Source organism: Centropristis striata, chromosome 5 (assembly GCF_030273125.1).
Source record: "Centropristis striata isolate RG_2023a ecotype Rhode Island chromosome 5, C.striata_1.0, whole genome shotgun sequence".
Lineage (NCBI taxonomy): Eukaryota > Metazoa > Chordata > Actinopteri > Perciformes > Serranidae > Centropristis > Centropristis striata.
Genome location: NC_081521.1, coordinates 10,036,896 through 10,054,007, shown reverse-complemented (window position 1 = coordinate 10,054,007; position 17,112 = coordinate 10,036,896). Strand labels below are relative to the sequence as shown.

Here is a 17,112-nt window from a genome sequence, read left to right as displayed (position 1 = left end):
GTTCTGAGAACTATGAAAAAGTTCCTCTGGTCTGAAAACGTCTTATATCCACCTATGAAGACCATCATCTGTATGACTTTCCAGCTTCATCATCTTGCATTCACCTTACTGCCGTGGGGGAAAAAACTAAAATTTGTGATCTTAATCCAGGCAGAAATCACATTTCCTTCCAACTGTATCTGACAAAGTCAAAGTAGATCAATAGGATATGAATGTATTTGAAGGTTTCAAATGTCACACTGCTTTTACTCTCAATTTTTATTTGCTCACTCTCCTCGTTTTAATTATGCCTCCATCTTTCTCGCTCTGTTCCAGACTGAACCTCTAAAAATAGGAACACTGGTCTCATGATTTATTACTGGTCAGATAATTATGTAAGCGCTCTACTGACCTCACTGGATCTCAAGAGGCCAATGGGCTGGCAGTAAACAAATGTTTCCAAAGGGAGCAAAACCTCCAGAAAAAAAAACTTTTAAGACAAACTGAATGAGGAAATAATCTTTAGACAGGGCTAAGCTGTGTTATAACACAGAGCTGCATTGATTATTGGATTTATAGATTAGTTTATCACCAGAAAAATGATTTTCAATTATCAATTAATCATTAAATTATTTTTTAATGCTGTTTTATCTTCCTGAAATTGGAAATTAACTGCTTTTCTTCATTTTACATCATATTTCATTGAATATATTTGGGCAGACAAAACAAGACATCATAGACACAGAAACTGGATAGGTCGTTTTTCAGTTTTCTGACATTTTCTAGACCAAAAGATTCATCAAGAAAACAATCTAGAGATGTTTAAATAATTAAGATAATCATTAATTGCAGCCCTAAGTTCAATGTGAATCAAAGTGAAAATTTGCAGAGAATAAATCTACCTTTTTTATGATTTTTTTTTTTATGTCAGCTATGCACAAAGCTGGTCTGAGAGCTTTGCCTTAAGGAGACAGAATGAAAAATGTTGACATTTCTAAGCGGACTAAATATTAATTACTCTTTCATAATTATTTAATTTATTGATATTATCTTCTTCACTCTTCCTCCCTTTTTCTCTCAGCAGAAAGTAGTAGTAAAAAGTCTTTTAGGAGAAACATGAATTCATGCAGCATGCAAATTATTTATTTCCAAAGCAAGATAACTCCTATAATCATACTGTGATGATTCATTTACAGAAACTAAACTATATACTTAGTATATAAATGTTAATCAGGACCTTGCGTTAGAGAAAAAAGCTGAGCATACATGAGCAGCAGCTCTATTCACAGTACCTTTCCAAACTGCATCAGTGAAACACCTATTTTTAAAGTAAAACTGCTTTATTCTGTATTTTTTCTGGTTTTAATCACCTGGTCTGCACTGCAAAAAAAGATAGTTGGGTGAACTCAAAATTTCAAGGCAACAAACTTCGATAAAATTTTAAGTTGGACAATTAAACTAAATATTTTAAGTTTTGTGTTTTTGAGTTTGCTCAACTCTGAATTTCTCTGCCACGATTGTAATGCCGATATGAAATGTCAGCTAATGTTGTGACCACAATTTTGAGTTAGCATTGATATGCTAATGGATACTCTTGTAGCTGTAACAAGCGTCAGTTAGCCGCTAGCTTCAGTTAGCCGCTAGCATTAGTTAGCAGAACTATTGTCCCTTGTTGTGAACCCCAACTTAAAGATATAAGTAACGGGGCGTCCCGGTGGCTCACACCGGTAGAGCGCTAACCATGTATGCCGTGTGCTGCGGTGGAGCCGGGTTCGAATCCGGCCTGAGCTCCCTTTGCCGCATGTCTTCCCCTCTATCACCCCCTTTCTATCTCTCACTATCAATAAAGCAACAAAATGCCCAAAAAATAATCTTTAAAAAAAAAAGATATAAGTAACAACAACTCACAAACTTGTTTTTGAGCAGACAACTGGCTTCCTTTGTTGTGCTAACTTACATTGTTGCCCTAAATGTCAGTAATTTATGTTTCCAAGTTTTACCAAATTAAATCACTGTTTTAGGCCAAAAAAATTCAAGTTGGCTTTTTTGCAGTGTGTTTGTTTGGAGATGAGGAGACCTCTGCGCATAATTTGGCTCCTTCCTGGACACAAAATGTTGAATTCTAACCAGGAGAAGCTGACTTGAGTAACAGCATCGATCTGTCTTTTGTTGTTGTTTTTATTGACAGACCCCAAGCGGCAGAAAGTTACATACTGGACGTTTATTGGAAATAACCCCCCCAAAAAAGAATCTTTCCTTTTCTGCAGTGACTGTAGCAGAGCATTGGCTATAGGGATTAATGAAAAAGGAGATGACAGAAAGAAGGATAAAAGAATATAATGACAAGAGAGGCAAGAGAAGGGATGGATGAAGTCAATTAAACCGAATGGGAGAAAAAGGGGATAGAAAATGATGAAAGTCAAGTGAAAATATCTATGTGTGATAAGGGACAGGCAGTGGGATCTCAACAAGACACAGAGTGATGAAAGATGTTGTGCTGCAGAGGAATCAAAGCAGCAGACTGAGTTATATTAGAGCTAGGAAGAAAGAGAAGGACGAAAAAATAAAGCATTAGTAATAAGTAATTTTTTTTTATCACTTAGCTCCAGGTAGTGACTCAGTGGTCTGGCTTCAACAGATTTTGTTCACAAAGGACCAACCTGGCAATCAGCCACCCCATAATAGCAGTCTGTAGGTTACGCTGTGGTTGCCATGGAGTCTCCCGGGGTGACGGGCACAGAATAGAGCACGGTTTCCTTAATTAGAGGAGATTGGGTATGATTAGAGCGCGGCTGGGCCAAAAGACGAGGGAGAGCTCACAAGCACATAAACACACACAGGTCACAGGTTAGTGTGTGGGTGGACAGAGTGTCAAGCATCTAGAGTCACACAAATAACCGACTAGATTGGTAGATATCATCGTGTCATGCTGCCAGTACATCTTGGCAGGAGCGCAGATGAGATTTTTGTACTGGGGATCATTTTGAAATGATTTCAACTCAGTAAGTTATTTTTCCACTCCCTTAACTAGAATATGTTTTACATTTACAAACATTTTTAAATGAACTGTAGTGAAAACAACAACCAACATAATTACATAAATAAAAAGAAGTTTCTACTTGAAATTCCCAGCGCAGCCAAGCAAATTTACTGACTTGAAGCTGAGTCAATGAAGGACCCAAAAACATCTCTCCTCCTTATATTAGACAGGAAATTTCCCAGCGGTATGTTCAGGATGTCTGTCAAGCCTTTTGAAGCTGTGTTTCCCACAGGATTTTCTGAGACTATGATTGGGGGACCCAAACAAAGTTGGGGGGTTCGGGGGAATGCTCCCTGTTCTTACCGTGAAAATCAGAGCTTGAAAGTGAGAATTTGGAGCTCGGAAGCTCGAAATTTCTGACATTCGTGTAGACCTTGAATGCACCATTAGCCGCCGGACTCTCTATGTGCGCTGTAATGTAAAAAGTCTAACTGATGGAACATTAATCCTCTGTTTTAACGGTGATGTTTGTTGCTGAAAGTGACGGGGGGGACAACAGGTTCGTACCATTGTCAGAAATGCCTCTTAGGCTGCGTTCAGACTGCAGGCGAATCTGATTCAAATCAGATTCCTACTCAAATCTGATTTTTAGGGCTGACTGTCCACACTGTTTTTAGCAAGCGTCCAAATCGGATATGGCTCTGTTCAGACTGGGCTACATTATTGACTGATCTGACAGGTTGCCATAGTAACGGCGTCAGAGCATCTGACGTCATATAATTGCGACTGCGACAAGAACAACAAACATGATGGAGGCAGGTCACCTCAGTATATTGGCCTTATCACTGTTCAGTAGAGGTGCAGAACATCTCAGACGCACCAGGGGAGAAACCGGGCGGATGGACTTCTGTTCCCGGTCAAATTGACCTGCTGACTTAACATCAACACAAATGAGTCAAGAGGATTTGTATTGAAAGTAAAACACAGTTTTTTAACCAGAAATTACCAAAACAACAAAATAAGAGACTAGCCATATGAATATGGTGTATGTGTGTCTGTCAGTCTCCACAGCACACAAGTGACATGTCATCATGTAGTGACAGTAAACACGATGCAGTGTTTAGAACCAGAAGACACAAAATTGAAATAGGTGGAAATGAACAAGGTGCACGTGTGTGCATCTACACAGCACCTGAGGGACATGTCATCACAGTGTGCTGAGATGGGCTGTCACATGTTTACTTCTGCTGCTCATTTTTTAAAAGCTCTGACAGAGAATATATGTAGCTGCAGAGTGTAATGTTGGTAGGACTGCCTTGCAGAGAATCTTCATATGTTCTGCCCCTCCCCTGTTGAATGTCCACTCAATGTGGTTGGAGTTTGCCCAGGGGAACAGTGCAAATTATTTGTTTCTTACGAAGATAAAAAAAAAAAAACACATAGATTTAGAAGTGTTAGATGATTTATCTTGTTTTAAGAGTTAATTTCTTATTTTAAGTGTTCAACATGCTTATTTCTAGATTTAACAAGCTTATGCCCCGTTTACACGAGGACGCTTGCGGGTAAAAACAAAATATTTTATCGGAAGTGCCTTTCGTTTAGACCGTGGCGGCGTTTTTGGGGCTTAAAAACGCAAAAATCTGAAACCACCTTCCAAAGTGGAAAAGTTGAATCCACTCCGCGGTAGCGTGTCCGTCTACACTGCCAAGACGCAAAACTCTGATCAGATCTGCTCACGTCACATATGTGTTTACGTCACATACATACCCCAGTACAGGGAAATAAACAAACATGTGGGATTATTTCCATGCGTCGGACCTTCAAGCTGCTCTGGCAGCTCTAATAAACTTACAGGAGTCTTTCCACCAAATGTACAGGATATGTAGAGATAGTATTAGTGAACAGAGAAGGATCTGTCATGCAGCAAGATCATTTCCCTCAGATTTAGTATTTGACATTTCTAAGTCTCCACTTTGACTGCTGAGTCAAATTGACCAGAACAGTATCGATGAAATATAAACATGCAGGGGGGTGTTGCAAATATTGTTAAATTAAAATGTTCATTTTATATGTAGATTACACTTATTAAGCCAAGCAGAAGAAGTTTCATCTCAAAAATATCTCAAAAAATACTTTTAAGTATTTTTTTTTAACTTTGAAATGGGTCAATTTGACTTACAACATAACAGGAGGGTTAAAAAAGGACCACTCAAAATTTTAATTCATCCTTTATTTATTTTCATGAGGAATCATTGAGGGCACCCCCTCATTTACAAAGATGTCGAGAGTACAGAGAAAACACAAAACAGAGTAGAGAGAAAACACAAAACAGCACAGACAAAACACATGCAGAAACATTAAAAACAGTTGCAGTGAAAGCCAGAGTTATTGGTTATCATAGTTTTTACTGGCCCAGAGTTATAATTGTGTTGAGTTTGAGTGTAGTCCCTTATGACGGGGAACTGAGGCAGTTATTTCTTCAAAGCCACCAGACTCCACGGACAAAAACAGCTATTTTACCTTGCAGAACACAAGAGTCGCTTGTCTAAAGTCACCTCGTTAATTTGTTTATTTGTGTTGTTTTGTGACTTTCACATCTAAACCAATATGGTGTCCACAGCAGGATATTCCGTGCCAATTGTTTACAGTTTACTTTTTTATGCTAGGGCTGAGTGGGCGTTTCCATTTCAAAAATCCAGAAAAAGAACGCAGCAGGAGTCGCCTTTAACTAGTGTTGGGACAATGAAGCTTCATGAAGCATTTGCTTTATTTATGGAGCCCACCAGATGGCGCTCTTTTTTAAACAAAGGGCTGAAAACACTCAATTATCAATGCTGAAGCCTTTTTTTTTAAGCCATGTCCGCCATCTAGTGAGGTCAAAAAATAAAGCAAATGCTTCACGAAGCCTCATTGTCCCAACACTACCTTTAACAATGCTTTAACTTGAACTCTGACTATTTTCGAGGTGAAAATGCTTTTTACAGCCTCTAGTAATTCTGCCTCTGAGACTGCATGCAGCTCCAACCACCTCCAGCAGTGAGACAGGCAGATCAGTGCCGCGTCAGCAGTTTGAGAAACACTGTACCAGACTGTTTTGATGAAGAAGTAGCTGAGCTGAAAGGTTTTGGATTTACCTGTTGTGAATGAAATGAATTTCCTACTCAGTGTGACTGGACTAACAACAGGGTGAAACAGTCTGGAGTCTGAAGGATGAGGCAGGTTGTGTATCTGTACAGCAACATTTCTGTATCTGCTTTTGTTTTATTTACAGTCATATGTGACATATGTGTTGTTAAAACGGTAATGTTTCCCTAGTCTGTGATTCATGTCTCTTTCCTCAAGTCCTCCAAACCATAGGTCCACATAGGTTAGTTTGTTTCTGCTCCATTTTGAACCACAGGAGCCTTTCCTAAATGAGCACCCCTATGAGTGGATGGAGATCAACATACAGTCATGGAAAAAATAATTAGACCGCCCTTGTTTTCAGCTGATATCTAGCCATTTTTCCATGGTTTTCTTGATAATGATTTTGGTTATTATCAAGAAAATCATGGAAAATGTCTAGATATCAGCTCTTAAATTAAACTCTTATCAGCTAATTTTGTTGTTATCATTAAAAGTGTCCAAACAAATGTACCTTTAGTTGTACCAGGTATTAAAATGAACAAGAAATTGAAGAAAACAATTGTCTAATTTTTTTCCCCCATGACTGTATTGTCATACCTAAACACGACGGTCGCAGTAACAAATGGTTAATGTTGTAAAAAATATGATTATGTCCAAAACTAATATAGTCAGAGTCATCTTTTCTACCGTCCTGCAAATATTTCAGAACAAAAGCCTTGTGTTTGCAAATAAAGAGATTCTGTTTATGAATTGTTGAGGGTTTTTTCATGTCTGTGACATATTCCTGCAAATATAGATATTGAAACTATAGTGGAAGTTGTGATGTTGCTGGTATGACTGTTAAACATCATTCCCCTGTCTATTTTTGTTGGAAACTGCATATCACACAGAAAAATAAGCGAGACCCTGAATCTTTGGATGTGTCGCAGGTGACATGCAGCCGAGCCGTGCTGTGACCGCACCGATCATGCAGACTGTGTGGCTGCTCTGACCTGTTAACATGGTTGTTACTAGTGGTCGACCAATACGGGTTTTATTAATGTCGATACCGATATCAGTCAAACCGATCCCTGATATGTGCTGCCGATTTTTTTGGGCCAATTCTTGAAGCCGATATTGCTTTTTCTCCCTCCATTTACATGATAAAAATGACTCTATGATACCAAATGTTACAATTTAAGTCAATTAAAAGTGTCAATGTGATTATCAATTATCTTATTTTTCAGAAAAAGGGTCCTATTTTCCCCGGTATGTATTGCTACAGGGGAACATAGGACCCTTTTTGGGAAAAATGGGGAACATAGGACCTTTCTTCTAAAAAAGGTGGAACATAGGTCCCGGGGGAACAATGTGGATGATGTAGTATTGAAACATAAAAAGTTGGAACCTGCCACATCTCGTGATATTGGCCTGGTAAAAGCCAAACGTGCCACATAAATGCATTCAAGAAAAAATGAAACTTTTCCAAGCTCTCCTCTGGTCATGCCAGTGCTTTTTTTTCTACATTTAATCTCAGTGAAAACAGGTTTTCATTTCATTGTACATGAAAATGCTTATCACACTGCTGTGACAAAGGAGCTTTTGGATGTGTAAAAGCTCAAGTAAAAGCAATTTAGTTTGACAGACGTTTTGACAGTTATTTTCTTTGTGCTGTTTTGAATTGGTTCACACACAGACACACATCCTGCATGTGAAATAATTTGCGCTATTACAGACACTTACTGACACACATACACACACATTGTTGATAATTGTTTAACCTACTTCGCTTTCCCCCTTTTTCTTCTCTAGTTTCTCTTTAACACACATGCGAGTGGCCAGGAAGGCAATATGCTTTCTATTGTCACTTCAGCTCTCTGGCAGCGTGGCAGACATTTTTTTTACCCACTTTGTGATTAAGTGGTGATTTAGAGGATCACCATTAAAAATTGAAATAAGTTTTCATTATTCAAATTTGCCCATTTTAATATGTCCATCATTTTAGGCTGCAAAGTGCAAGTGATGAAAACAGTTTGAAAGTTAGTTGAAAGCCATTAGGAGAAAATCACTCAGACTATTCAGGATACAGCTACGGTGCCAAATACCACCGACATTTAAAATGACTGCCATAAAAGTATAATACTTTCTTTTCATTACACTGGGCACTAAATGTTCTTTCAGACATTAATGGGGAAGAAGCCAACTGACTTTGCAGTATGCTTAAATTTTCCAAGGTTGATAAACTCTCTGCAGCCACTTTTTTAGCAAGCAAGGTGTACCTTATAAAGTGGCTGGTGAGTGTCTTTGGTACGGAGTAAAATGTTGCATTTATGGATTTTCATCAAGTAGCAACTTCTGGCATTATCATTTAAAAATAAATGTTTACAAATGGAAAGACTGACCTCCTTTTTATTTTGTATGGATGTGACTGCATTGGCCCAACCCTTCATTTGGACTCCAGGCATTCATTTCCTCCAGAGAGTGTTTCAAGCGAAGCCTGGATAGCTCAGTCGGTAGAGCATCAGACTTTTAATCTGAGGGTCCAGGGTTCAAGTCCCTGTTCAGGTGACAAGATTATTCAGAGAGCAGACACTGTAAGGCCATTATCATTTGCATTTAGCCACAAACATGTGTCACTATTGGGCAAATCAGAAATCTGCTTCCAACCCATCTTTCTTTTCCAAAGCTACATGCAAGTCAGAGTCCTCCAGGCCAGAATGATTATGTATGTTTGTGTCTTCACTTGTGGGTTTTATGCCCCTGTGTCAGAGGCAACAACACTAGCCAAAGAATGTCATTATTAAAGAGTTCCAAAATGTTGTGGTCTTTCTTGGCCCAACCCTTCATTTGGACTTCCGGCAATCATTTGCACTTAGCCACAAATATGTGTCACTATTGGGAAAATCAGAAATCTGCTTGCAACCCATCTTTTTTTCCCAAAGCTACATGCAAGTTTTGTGGTCTTTCTTGGCCCAACCCTTCATTTAGACTCTGGGTAATGGTTTCCTCTAGAGAGTGGCTCAATGAAGCCTGGATAGCTCAGTCGGTAGAGCATCAGACTTTTAATCTGAGGGTCCAGGGTTCAAGTCCCTGTTCAGGCGACAAGATTATTGTGTGATCTGTCTGTAGTGCTCAGAACACTGTTGAAGAGCTTGAACAGGAAGTGAGGTGGCAGTTTCTGATGGATTTGGCAGAAAAGACACCCCCTCGATTGCAGACACCGTAATGGCATTATCATTTGCACTTAGCCACAAATGTGTGTCACTATTGGACAAATCAGAAATCTGCTTGCAACCTATCTTTTTTTCCAAAGCTACATGCAAGTCAGAGTCCTCCAGGCCAGAATTAGTTGTAAATGGACAAAAGTTTTGTGGTCTTTCTTGGCCCAACCCTTCATTTAGACTCCAGGCAATCGTTTCCTCCAGAGCTCACTGCTCACGGAACACAATCTCACAAGCACAGTTCAGATCACCCAAAAAAGAAACAAAATTACCAAAAAAAGTAAACAAAATGACCAAAAAAGACACAAATTGACCACAAAATTATCAAAAAAGACACAAAATGAGCAGAAAAGACACAAAATGACCAAAAAAAGACACAAAATGACTAAAAAATACACAAAATGACCAAAAAAAGGAAACCAAATTACCAAAAAAGACACAAATTGACCACAAAATGATAATAAAAAAAAAAGACACAAAATGACCTAAAAAGACACAAAATGAACAAAAAAAGACATTAAGTGACCAAAAAGACTAAAACAAATGATTTGGCGACCCCCAGAAATCATCTCGCGACCCCAATTGGGTTCCCGACCCCAAGGTTGAGAATAGCTGCTTTAAACGGTAGACCATCAGACTTTTATTCTGAGGGTCCAGGGTTCAAGTCCCTGTTCAGGCGACAAGATTATTGTATGAACTCGAGAGGCTCGAGAACCACGTCATTACGTTACTGTTATGTCTGTGTATGTGTCCACTCTCTTAGCAAGCATAATAACAGCAATGAATGATATGGACTGCAATTACGTTCCTATTAACACTCAACGTTAAGATGTTAATGTTAGACTTTCTTGTAAGATAACGGTAGCCAGCTGACACTAGATCGCTAACGTTAACCCGTATCAAACATTGCAGGTAAACAAATAAAATGAATAATACCCGTTCTAGTCGGACTCTTCGGTCAGATAATCCCGCCCCCATCCCCTGACACAAGTGGTTTGTGGTGTAAGAGTAAGGAGTAAGAGAGACATTACCATATAGACTCTCCTAAAGGGGATTGTTACCAAAAGCAAATTAAAAGTCATTATATGGATTTCACACTGGTGAAAATACAAATGAGGCTAAATGAAGGGGCATATCCAGTATGAACTGCTATTTATAGATAGCTCATTACAGCGCCAGACTTGCTGACATTGTGGTGAGTGTGGCCCTTTGCAATTAAAATATTAGCGCTCGGCTCAACCTACTTCGATCCCTGGTGATTCGAAAAAGAAAAAAAAAGATTTTACAAGCCAACGAATGTATGTATATTATGCTCCAGTCCTGCCGCTCCACGTGGATGCATTGCGACACGCTCTATGTGCTGAATGTGTCCTTGATGCGTCATTTATTTTATGTACAACAGTGAAATTGGATTTACTCAGTCATAACTGCAGCACTGCGTGGCAATCACACTTGTGTTGAGTTGGATTCCGAGTGACAGATTTATTATTGCTTTATTCTTCACAGTTTAAGTCACAGCTCTGTGGATCTGTCATCTGTCCCGGTGAAGGAGATGCTCACCCTCTCTCTCTCTCTCTCTCTATACCTCCATGTTCCTCTCCCTCGCTTTCTCCTTTAGATTTAAGTTGTCACAACTTTCAGAGACTAATGGATTGTTAATCTATAACTCTGCCATGTCCTCTCCTAACCTCTTGTTCACTCCTCTCTTCTTCTCGTTTCCTCTTCTCTTGTTTCCTTTCCCCTTGTCATCCATTCCTCTCCTCACCTCTATACGCTTGTCCTCTTCTCGTGCTTCCTTTCCCCTTCTCCTCTCCTCTCTTCCTCGTGTTTCCTCTTTACTACTCCTCTTTTACTCTCCTCTTCTCTTGTTAACTCCTCTCTTCTCTTGTTTCCTCTTCTCTTCTCTTGTTTCCTTTCCCCTTCTCCTCCATTCCTCTCCTCACCTCTATTCGCTTGTCCTCTCCTCATGCTTCCTTTCCCCTTCTCCTCTCCTCTCTTCTCTTGTTTCCTCTCCTCTTCTCTTGTTCACTCCTCTCTTCTTCTCTTGTTTCCTTTCCCCTTGTCATCCATTCCTCTCCTCACCTATGTTTGCTTGTCCTCTTCTCGTGCTTCCTTTCCCCTTCTCCTCTCCTCTCTTCTCTTGTTCACTCCTCTCTTCTTCTCTTGTTTCCTCTTCTCTTCTCTTGTTTCCTTTCCCCTTGTCATCCATTCCTCTCCTCACCTCTGTTCGCTTTTCCTCTCCTCATGCTTCCTTTCCCCTTCTCCTCTCCTCTCTTCCTCGTGTTTCCTCTTTACTACTCCTCTTTTACTCTCCTCTTCTCTTGTTTCCTCTCCTCTTCTTCACTCCTCTCTTCTTCTCTTGTTTCCTCTTCTCTTCTCTTGTTTCCTTTCCCCTTGTCATCCATTCCTCTCCTCACCTCTGTTCGCTTGTCCTCTCCTCGTGCTTCCTTTCCCCTTCTCCTCTCCTCTCTTCCTCGTGTTTCCTCTTTACTACTCCTCTTTTACTCTCCTAACCCTTTCCCCTCCTCCTCTTCTCTCATATTCTCTCCTCATGTTTCCTCTTTTCCTCCTCCTCTTCTCTTGTTTCCTCCCTCCCTGTGTTTCCTCTCCTCTTCCTTCCCTCACCTCTTCTTTCCTCTCCTTTCCAAATTCCTCGTTACCTGTTTGCTCCTGTCCTCATGTCTCCTGTCTCCTTGTGTTTCCTCTCTTCTCCTCTCCTGGTCATTCCACCCCTCCCTCCAGTATTTCAGCATGGTGTTTGCTTGCCCAGCACTTTCCCTCTCCTTTCCCTTGCTTCTCTGTATATTCTAATGACACTGCAGTGGTTGAGGATGCTTGCGGTGTCCTTGTGAAGAAGTGATTCAGGGTTATCTGGAAGTTTTTCAGACCTGGCTATAAATATTTCAAGTTGTTTGGATGACTATGGATGGATGAGACAGATAGCAGAGCTGACAGCTCGACCAGAAAGGGCGCTGCGATGCATCACTTTCTCCGGTTGTGTGGAGAGGTGTTGGCAACATCTTTCCCTTACTCACCTCACATTAACCTTACAACAAGCTCGAGAGGAAATGTCTACCGGCTACATTGTTGCAACATTTCATTTTTTTCATTTCTCGAGAAATCATTGAGGGCAACCCCTCATTTACAATGATGTTGAAAGTACAGAGAAAACACAAAACAGAGTACAGACATTAAAAACAGTTACAGTGAAAGGCAGAGTTATTGGTTATCATAGTTTTAAACTGGCCCAGAGTTATAATTGTGTTGAGTTTGAGTGAATGTTGTCAGATGTTCCAGGTAGATGCAGCAGAAGCAGTTTTTCCAAATTCAGTATTTGTCAGGGGAACATTGAGCATTAACCTTTTATCAAGCAAAGAACTATAATTGGTAACTTCAGCTAATATTTCGAGAAAAAAGTTGCAAATTTACTAGATTGAAGTGGCAAATCTACAAGAAAAAAAGTTGCAGATTTAAGAGATTTAAAGTGGCAAATCTGCGCGAAAAAAGTTGCAGATTTACAAGAAAAAAGTGGGGGAAAAAGCAACTTTTTTCTCCCAGATTCACCACTTTAAATCTCATAAATCTGCGCATTTTTTCCTTGTAGATTTGCCACTTTTATCTCGTAAACTTTTTTCTCAAAATATTATTTTCGTATGTTGTTTTTTTTTTACACATTCTGGCAGTATGTAATATCCTCCAATATTCTCTAGGGTTGAAATTTGGAATTTGCAAGAATTTCAATGAGTGCCCTATTAAGGGTTAAGCATTAATCACTAGAGCGTGTTGGATAATTACTATGTGACCAGTTTAATAAAGTGCTGAGGTATGGTGGCATGTCGCCTATCAAGACTTTATAAATAAAGAGGAACCAATGCAGGTCTCGTCTCACGGATAAAGGTGCCCATCAAGAGAGCAAATTGTAATACGCTCTTTAAAAGCTGTTAATAAACTCTTCATTGTGACTCTCCTGTTTGTCTCTGTGCAGATGGAAAGGTGTATGCGTTGGGGGGTATGGGAGCTGACACCACACCACAGGCTCTGGTGAGGGTTTATGATGCGGAGAAGGACCAATGGCAGCCGATGACCTCCATGCCCACACCGCGGTACGGAGCCACACCCTTCGTAAGAGGAAACAAAATCTTCATGATGGGTAGGAAACAAAATCTTATCATCTTATTTCTCACTTTTCTATTTTGTCATTTGTCAGTGTTTAATTTAATTTAGTTTCATTTCAAGGAACAAGGCACCTTTTGGAATAAGAATTACTTTGATTTTTTTCCTAAACATAACTCTTATCTCTTATCAAATGTTAGCATACATCACACCAAACTAACATTGTTGGGAATTTAAGAATGCCTCTTTTATGAATAAATGAAACCTTGCACAGGGCGTCAAATATGTAAATAAAAGGGCGTTATCATAAATGCTGGTCTTTTGGCCGTGTGCTGCTCTGCACCTTCTAGAAAGTTGTATTTTGTTGAAAGACAATTTAAAGTATATTGTATGTGAATCAGTGTGTAAGCGAGTCAAGGAAGTTAGTAGTTAGTTTGCATGTATGTCTGTAAAGCAAGGTTAACATACAACTTCGAATGATTTAGCTGTACTAAATATACACAAATACACACATAGAAACCAAATCATTAATTGCAGGTCAAATCATTTGTACTTCAAGTCCTTGCTGATTGCTTATCTAAGCCCACTTCATTACTTACAGTCCAGTTGGAAAAGGGTGGAAATCCTTTTTGATTGAGGGTGTGGAAGGAAGTTTGATTTCCAGCTGAGTTTCAATAATTTACTGCCTTGCAAATGAAGTTGCTGGTTAGTCCTTGTTGTTGAGGTGAAGCTTCCTCTGGCAGTTGCAATGAACTTTGCATACATGAATGCAACCTTGGTGCGCAGGGAAGATCAGAATCGCAGTTGTTGCAGAATTATCTCCACATTTCAAGTCCACAAATGAACCCAAGATTCACCTGTGGTCCGATCACAACAAACGCAACACCCTAACATGGCTGTAGATGTTAAATCTTGTTTGAGAAAAAATGCAGATAAATGCATGGCTTCATGCATTTATTCTATTTATCATTTAATCCCTGTAGTGGCTTGTATTGCAGCCAGAGGCAAATTTCTACCGTCAAGTCAAGACAAACAAGTCCTATATTAAGTCCCTACTCATAAACTTTCGAGTCCAAACAAGACATTATTCACTTTTCACAAAATGTAATGCCAGATTGGTTCAAACAAAGTTGATCTGGGAAATTAAGTGTTGGCTTGCTGCAAATTAAATATTTTAAAGGTAATAAAGTAATAAAGGGGGGACGTTATCAAGTCTTTTAAAGTCTGAATGAAGTCACAAGTCATTGGTGGTAAAGTCCACACCAAGTCTATGATTTAGGGTGTGGCTACCTTGTGATTGACAAGTTGCTACCAAAGCAACATGTCAATGAGCTGAAGCCACGTGTATCCATGGCGCAGTGTACATTTAAAAAGCCATAAACTTGCTTTTGTTTTTATCTCAGATTATTAAAGCTAACTTTATTAGCAGCAGTTAGCTGGTCAAAAGAACAAACTCAAGGCTTCAAAATGGTAGTCCACACACCAATGGGTGACTTCATGTTGACTACGTCCACTTCTTTTACTACTCTAGGACTCAACAATAAAGATTACTAGATGGCAAGTAAAATGCCGTGTCAGGGTAGTAAATCAAGCAGCTTTTCTGACTGATTGAGTGGTACAAAGGAAACAAACAAAATATATTTTCCAGAGCTGAGGAGTGAATTATTTCACTCACTTCTCATCTCTCTATAGAGTTTCACATGTGCCGATCTGCAACTCATGAGAAAACTGCAGCTAGTAAAGACAAAGTTCATGTGCTGAAGCGCAAGTAAGCATTTCAATTATCTTGGAAACAGAAGTTTAGCCAGGTCATAACTGGGTCATTTTTCAAAGGCATCAATTCTCCGAAAAAACAATTCTGGAGTCCCAAAACAAGAGGCAAAAACAACTGCAGCCAATTTGATTTGTGACCCATTTGCCCGACTGTGGAAGTGGAAAAAACAACAATTGAATCCTGCTTCTCAGTTTGCTTGGAAACTGGTATTTCATCCTAATACTTCTATCTGTGTCCTCCCTTTTACACATGGACCCACAGTCTCTCTGATGTCCCCTAGGAGTTAACATTCAACGGAGTGAGTTGGGACGTGCTCAGTCACTTTCTCAAAGACACTGATAGCTGATGAAATATTTGAACTCACTCAGTGCTTAGAGAGTGTAGATAAAGGGATATGAACTGTAAGTTTGCACACTCTCCCTAAAAGATGTGGTTGTACTTGGTCCAGTCTGTCTTACACAATTGTGTTATCTCTGTTTTACTTTGTTGCTCTTAAGCAGCACACAGATTTACTATCTGGAGACGTGAGCGTGTTACAATGTTTTCAGCTCTGTGACTTTATCTGCACAGAGGTTTTAGAGTTGTGAAAGACAAAAGTGTGTCTCTTAGGCCCACAAAGAGTCTCACAGTCTTGGTACAATATTGATCAGAACGACAGAGCTGGAGTTAAAAGCTGCTCGGTAGGAGAGAAGAAAAAAATTTGTACAATGCAGATGCTCTGTTTTGTTGCCATCCAGTCATTTTCCATCCATGATCAGAGGTTACATTTGTTCTCATTGTGTCTCTCTGGGGGGCTGTTATTGCTCATTGACACTTGGTCAAAATTTCACACAGCTGCTGAGAGAGAAATTGGAACCACACAAAGCAGCGTACGATCGTTTTATCTCCCCGCAGAAGCATTTTGCAAAGAGATGAATTCATTTCACTGCACGCTATCAGCAAGAACACAATCCACATTCAGCACAAAGTATCTGTAACCTTCTGAGAGCAGGCGCTTTTCATATCAATGTTTTTTCTCCCACGCTCCACCAGAGGGGCAGAATAACTCTTTGCTTCTGTATGGTGGCTGAGAGAGCACACAGCGGACAACACAAGCAGGAGGAGAAAACATATTCATCAATTTGACAACATGGAGTCCACATTTAGAAATACTGCAAACACTGTACGCATGTATTTGAGTGCAATTTTAAGATAGGCTACTTGTATTTCCATTCCATTTTTATTTACATTTATCTCACAACTGTAGTTATTAGTTACATAAAGATTTCACAGATTCATTGCTACATACATTCAATGCAACATAAATGCAAGTATGCAGCTGTTTTCAGTGATAAAAGTTCTGATAAAGCTACTGTACACTATCTGCTCAGCAGCAAACAGACACAGTTAGAGAACAAAGTGGTGGGAAGTAACTAAGTACATTTACTCATGTACTGTACTTAAGTACAGTTTTGAGGTACTTGTACTTTACTTGAGTAATTCCATTTTATGTAACTTTATACTTCTACTCCACTACATTTAGAGGCAAATATTGTACTTTTTACTCCACTACATTTACCTGCCAGCTTTAGATACTTTTCAGATTCAACATGAAAAAATACTATATATTTAATATGATTACAAATTTATAAAATATAACAATGTATTAAGTAGTTAACATTAGTCCTATCTGGACAACAGTAAAATGCTACTTATATAAATGTATCAATACAAATAATCTTATAATATATTTAGAACATATAAAACAATCTGAGTGGGTTCAGAGTACTTTTACTTTTGATACTTTAAGTACATTTTGGTGCTGATACTTTTGTACTTTAACTTCAGTAAGTTTTGAATGCAGGACTTTTACTTGTAGTGGAGTAAATTCACAGTGTTTTATTCTTACTTTTACTTAAGTAAGGGATCCTAATACTCCTTCCACCACTGGTGCTTAGCTA

General features: G+C 39.2%; 1 protein-coding gene and 2 non-coding genes across 3 annotated transcripts in view; all 3 read left to right on the top strand.

Annotated features, from left to right (window-relative positions):
- Positions 1-17,112, top strand: part of LOC131971174 (kelch domain-containing protein 8B-like) — a 234,620-nt gene that overhangs the window by 132,896 nt on the left and 84,612 nt on the right. Inside the window, exon 2 of the mRNA XM_059332498.1 lies at positions 13,271-13,435. Within this exon, the coding sequence (XP_059188481.1) occupies positions 13,271-13,435 (165 nt within the window). The remainder of the gene's footprint in view (positions 1-13,270; positions 13,436-17,112) is intronic.
- On the top strand, positions 8,560-8,632 carry trnak-uuu (transfer RNA lysine (anticodon UUU)). Its single transcript has one exon. It is a non-coding gene; the product is annotated as a tRNA-Lys (tRNA).
- Positions 9,093-9,165, top strand: trnak-uuu (transfer RNA lysine (anticodon UUU)). Its single transcript has one exon. It is a non-coding gene; the product is annotated as a tRNA-Lys (tRNA).